Raw genomic sequence first — 6,000 nt, forward strand, 5'->3', positions numbered from 1 at the left:
GGAGTCGGGTAATGATTCCTTTTGAATGCTTCATTCAGTGGTTTCGGGTCTATACAAAGTCTTATTTTTCCGGATGATTTCGTGACAACCACCATCGACGATATCCAATCGGATGGAACATCAACTTGTGAAATAATATCTTTTTCAAGTATAGAGTTCATTTTTAGCTCACCTGGCCTAAAAGGCCACGTGAGCTTTTCTCATCACTTGGCGTCCGGCGTCCGTCGTCGTCGTTAACTTTTACAAAAATCTTCTCCTCTGAAACTACTGGGCCAAATTAAACCAAACTTGGCCACAATCATCATTGGGGTATCTAGTTTTAAAAATGTGTCCGGTGACCCGGCCAACCATCCAAGATGGCTGCCATGGCTAAAAATAGAACATAGGGGTAAAATGCAGTTTTTGGCTTATAACTCAAAAACCAAAGCATTTAGAGCAAATCTGACATGGGGTAGGTGAAGATCTATCTGCCCTGAAATTTTCAGATGAATCGGATAACCTGTTGTTGGATTGCTGCCCCTGAATTAGTAATTTTAAGGAAATTTTGCTGTTTTTGGTTATTATCTTGAATATTATTATAGATAGAGGTAAACAGTAAACAGCAATAATGTTCAGCAAAGTAAGATTTACAAATAAGTCAACATGACTGAAATGGTCAGTTGACCCCTTTAGGAGTTATTGCCCTTTATAGTCAATTTTAATTTCATAAATTAAAAACCTACCTGACATATAATTAGGAATTCTTTCTCTCGTTGGTATTTAACTCGCTCCCCACCGGAAGTTAAAAACTAGTACTCAGGTGTACTGTTATGACTTCCGGTCCAGGTAAACGAGATCAGTTTTCTTTCTCGGCGCTTGAAAGACGGTCGTGTTTTTCAGCGTGGTATATAAAACTTATGTAAACTGTAGTTTTAATGAATAGCGACAGTACTAGTGAGCACGTGGATGAACCACGAGATGAGAGCAGTGTTAATGGCGCGGGAACCGCCATTGGCATTAGAAAAACCAGTTCTTCAAGTTCAAAGACGAAGAAAAAGTGGAGAAGCAGATATGACATTCTTGAAGAAAAATTGAACAGTAAGTTGGACAATGTTAATGATAAATTTGATACTTTAATAACATTGTTTCAAGCCAAGAATTGTGCCGAAAATGGCGACAACAATTCTGAGGCAAAATGTTTGTCACAAAGACAACCTGAAGGTCGTGAGCGTGAGCAAACACAAAGTTTGCGCCGGGAATTGTCAGAAAATGAAAATGCTGATGACAATGTTTCAATCAGACGAAGGGACGATGAAATATTAGGTGAAAGTGACAATGAGTGGGACACAAAGTCCTCTGATGAAGAACACTTGTCCGTAGAGACAAAAAAATGTTTGCTTGATCTCTTTGGGGATGATGCCTTGACAAAAAAGTCTGAAAAGAAAATGGGCATTGAAATTGACGAGGCACAAAAGCAGGTATTGTTAAATAGTTGAAGAGCTGAACATCCTAATTTAGTCTCTGCTTTTGCTGAAGAAAGCAAAGATGATTTTCCAGTACATGAAGATACTGAAAATTTTTTACTGGTTCCTACTTTTGATGATTTGATAAGTAGATGTTTGATTAAAAAACATGGCAAGAAAGCTTCAGTTACAAAAGGTGGTAAATGTTTATTCAGTCAACCTAGTAAAATGATTGAAAAAATAGCTTACAGAGGTCAACAAGCTGCCTACATGGGTATTGTTATGCATATGTACATGCAACAAGGTTTGGGTGCACTAATGCAAACTTTACAGTCAGACAATGTAGATTCTGATAAAGCAATACAACAGGTTAGAGATGTATTTGCCATGTCCACTAAAAGCTTAGATCAAGTGGGGCGTACAGGTACTTTTCATCACATTGTACGAAGGCAAGTAGCTATGACTGATACAGGTTTATATGAAATTGATGAAGCTAGAGACTTGTCTGATTTACCATTATCAGCAGATGGTGTGTTTGGATCTGACTTTGAAAAATTTCTCAAGACTCGTATAGAGAAAAATAAAGCTCTGGACGACTTACTACCAGAAATTAGTGTTAAAAAGTCCTATTTGGGTAAGAGAAAGACTGTGTCTTCTTCAGAAGCCTCTGGTTCTAAGAAACCTTATGTGGTAAAGGACAAAACAGAGTCATCAGATCGTTCTGGTTATTCAATTAAGCCAAATTTTAATAGTAGACAGTTTGAGAAAAAAAGTTGGGCATAGTGAGACTAAAAATGAAGTTCCACATTTTCGGATCCCTAAGTTTAAAAGAGGGGCTAGTAACAGTGGAGGAGGAAAAACCTCAGGATACTTTAGATGACAAGGTGAGAAAAGTTAAGTTTCCGAAGATACACATACCAGTCGGGGGCGGGTAACACATTTTTTTACAAGAATGGGAGCAGTGGGTTCTGTCAATAATCAAAGACGGTTATAAACTAGAGTTTCTGCAAAAACCTCCTTTTCAGGGAATAAAAAAGACAGTAGTCAGTACAAAAAAGTGGATTTTTTAAATTTAGAAATAAATTCTCTTTTGGAAAAAGGGGCTATAGAAAAAGAACCAGTCAAAGAAAGAATGACAGGTTTTTACAGTTCATTATTCCTAGTTTCAAAAAAGAATGGACAAATGAGACCGGTTATAAATTTGAAACCACTAAATCAGTATCTTCGGAAGCAACACTTCAAAATGGACACAATTTCAAAAGTGTTAAACTTAGTAAAACAAGGAGATTGGGCAATAAGTCTGGACGCTTATTTTCATATAAAAGTATTCAAAAATCACAGGAAATACCTCAGATTTTCTGTTCAAGGTCAAGTTTACCAGTTCAAAGCCCTTTGTTTTGGCCCAACATCATCACCACAAGTTTTTACGAAGGTGGTGTCAGTAGTTGCTGCCCATTTAAGAAAACAAAACATACGTCTAGCAGTATATCTAGACGATTGGATGTGTGTCAATCAGTTTCAACAAAAACTTGTAATAGATCGAGAAATAATGTTGAATCTCCTTGTTCGACTAGGCTTTTTAGTCAATCACGAAAGGTCCAGTTTAATACCAAATCAAACAATCACTTATTTGGGAGCGGTGTTCAAGTTCGATCAAGGTTTGGTATTACCAACTCAGGACAGGATACAGTCTATTTGTATCAGTACAAAAAGTAATGAATGGCATGGTAACAGCCAGACATTACATGGAAGTATTGGGGAAAATAGCATCTTGTCTAGAGTTGATTCCAAATGCCAGGTTATTTATGAGGCCTGTCCAATTACATTTACTTCGAAATTTGACCCCATCAAAAATGAGTTTAGATTTTCAAATTCAATGTACTCCAAACCTAAAAGTTCATTTGAAATGGTGGTTGTCTTTAGCAAACATTATGCAGGGAAGATCTTTAAAACAAAATCAGACCTCAGTTACGATCACGACGGATGCCTCCAAGTCGGTTTGGGGGGGGGGGGTCACATGAACAATCTAACAGCTTTGGGTCTTTGGACAGAGGAGCAAAAACTGTTACATATAAACAATCTAGAATTGGAAGCAGTTTTTCTGACTGTGAAGAAATTTCAGAAATTTTTGAAAAACAAACTAGTTTTGATTCGGTCAGACAATGTTACGGTAGTCCAATACATAAACAAGCAAGGAGGGACTCGGTCACTTCAGCTATGTCAAAGGACTTGGGATTTATGGATGTTTGCCCTAGAAAACAAAATTTATCTGAAAGCAGCACACATTGCGGGAAAAACAATGTGTTAGTAGATCAATTGAGTCGGATAAAAATTCAGGCAACAGAGTGGGAATTAGACAATTCAATTGTGCATCAAATTTTTCAAAATTGGGGGCATCCAACAATCGATCTTTTTGCGACAAACGAAAACAAAAAAGCAGTTGTGTTTTGCTCATGGATGAATCACCCACAAGCATTAGCAGTGGATGCTCTATCCATAGAATGGAACAACATGTTTGCCTATGCATTCCCCCCCCCCCCCTTGCACTAATTCCAAAAATTTTACAGCACATGCAAAAATTTCAGTGCGAGATAATACTGATAGCTCCACATTGGCCAAGACAACATTGGTATCCCCAGTTGTTACAACTACTAGTAGCGTGTCCTCTAAAACTTCCACTAGTAGAAAATCTGCTGGTTCAGGGCAAGATAAAAGTGGCACATCCGAACCCAGAAGTGTTTCAGTTAACTGCATGGCTACTATCGACCAGCAGCTCAAAACAAAAGGTTTTTCTGAAAACGCTAGGAAACTCTTGTCAGCATCTTGGCGGGCAGGTACTCAAAAGGATTACAAAGCTAAATTTAGAAAATACAATAGCTGGTGTTCTGAACGGGATATCGATCCCTATACAGCTTCTTTAGAAAATTGTGCAAATGTTTTAATACATTTATTTGACAAAGGTTTACAGTATAGGACAATTGCAGGTTACAGGTCTATGCTGTCTTCAGTATTATCTCCTATTGAAAAAATCCCTGTTGGTCAACACCCTTACATTATAAGATTACTGAAAGGGGTTTTAAATACGAGACCGCCTAAACGAAAACTTGTACCTGAGTGGGATTTACCTTTAGTCTTAGACTTACTAAAGAAAGAACCTTATGAACAAATGAAAAAAGCTAGTTTAAAATATATAACTTGGAAATCAATTTTTTTTATTGCAATTACTACTTTTAGAAGATGTGGTGATTTGCAATCTTTGAGAATTGGTGAAGGTTCAGTTAATGTTCAGAAAAAAGGGGTAACTTTTTTACGTCATGGTTTGTCAAAACAAGATAGAATTTCTCATCAAAGTCCAACTATTTTTGTTCCAGCTTTTGAGAACAACATATTGTTAGATCCTAAGAGGGCTTTGACACATTATTTGATGAATACAGAGGATTTAAGAGACAAGAATGGCAAAGATGAACTGAAATTGTTTTTAACTGTAAATAAACCACATAGACCAGTGTCTTCACAAACTATTTCAAGTTGGTTAGTTAAGGTGATTAAGCATGCATATAAGAAACAGATGAAAGATATTCCTTCAGTGAAAGGACATTCTACTAGGTCAATTGGACCTTCCTGGGCTCTTTTCAAAGGAGCAAAAATGAAAGACATTTTAGATAGTGCAGATTGGAGTCAAGCCAACACTTTTGTGAATTTTTACTTAAAAGATGTACAGGTGGATTTTTTAAACATTTGAATACTTTCCCGACGAGTTTGGTGGAGAGAATGTTTTAGTTTTGTGTGTAGATATTAACAGTGGTATATTTTAACTGTATATAGAAAATACTTACAACATGAAGTTGTGGGAAACATTTTTATAAAAAATGCAGAAAAATATTTTAAAAAATCATAAAACTTTAAAAACTACAAAAAGATGTTTGTACATATATATAAAATGAACTGATGTGAAGAAGAGGAAAATGATTCCTAAAGATCTATAGAGGCAAACTTCTATTTATCCACATCCAGAAAGGGATTGCTTTGGAATCAGAGATAATCCTAACGGACATATGTCAGGTAGGTTTTTAATTTATGAAATTAAAATTCAAAAATTTGTAAACAAGTTAAAATTTTATGAATAAATTATACCTACCTGACATATGTCAGACCACCCTACCTCCCCGTAAATGAGAAGTTTGATAAGAGGTGTCTTTCAAGCGCCGAGTGAAAACTGATCTCGTTTATCTGGACCGGAAGTCATAACAGTACACCTGAGTACTAGTTTTTAACTTCCGCTGGGGAGCGAGTTAAAAACCAACGAGAGAAAGAAATCCTAACGGACATATGTCAGGTAGGTATAATTTATTCATAAAATTTTAACTTGTTTACAATTTTTGAATTTTAACCATTTTTCGTAAATCTTAGTAATATTTTCAAAAATCTTCTCCTCTGAAACTACTGGGCCAAATTAATCCAAACTTGGCCACAATCATCTTTTGGGTTAGTAGTTTGAAAAATGTGTCCGGTAACCCGGCCACCAAGATGGCCGCCATGGCTAAAAATAGAACATGGG

The 6,000-nt window shown here is 36.4% G+C and overlaps 1 protein-coding gene across 1 annotated transcript; it reads left to right on the top strand.

Moving 5' to 3' along the window:
• The first annotated feature begins 2,685 nt into the window (after window positions 1-2,685).
• Window positions 2,686-5,184, top strand: LOC139483189 (uncharacterized). Its single transcript, XM_071267223.1, has 2 exons — window positions 2,686-3,439; window positions 4,028-5,184. The coding sequence occupies exons 1-2, from the start codon at window positions 2,686-2,688 to the stop codon at window positions 5,182-5,184; spliced, it is 1,911 nt and encodes a 636-aa protein (XP_071123324.1).
• Window positions 5,185-6,000: the final 816 nt, after the last annotated feature.

Source organism: Mytilus edulis, chromosome 7 (genome assembly GCF_963676685.1).
Source record: "Mytilus edulis chromosome 7, xbMytEdul2.2, whole genome shotgun sequence".
NCBI classification, from domain to species: Eukaryota; Metazoa; Mollusca; class Bivalvia; order Mytilida; family Mytilidae; genus Mytilus; species Mytilus edulis.

What these genes read in the sequence shown, in the direction of transcription:
- LOC139483189 (XM_071267223.1), top strand. Translation starts at nt 2,686, where the DNA reads ATGGACACAATTTCAAAAGTGTTAAACTTAGTAAAACAAGGAGATTGG. An exon ending in CGACGGATGCCTCCAAGTCG is followed by an intron (nt 3,440 to 4,027) that starts GTTTGGGGGGGG and finishes CAAAAATTTCAG; the next exon opens with TGCGAGATAATACTGATAGC.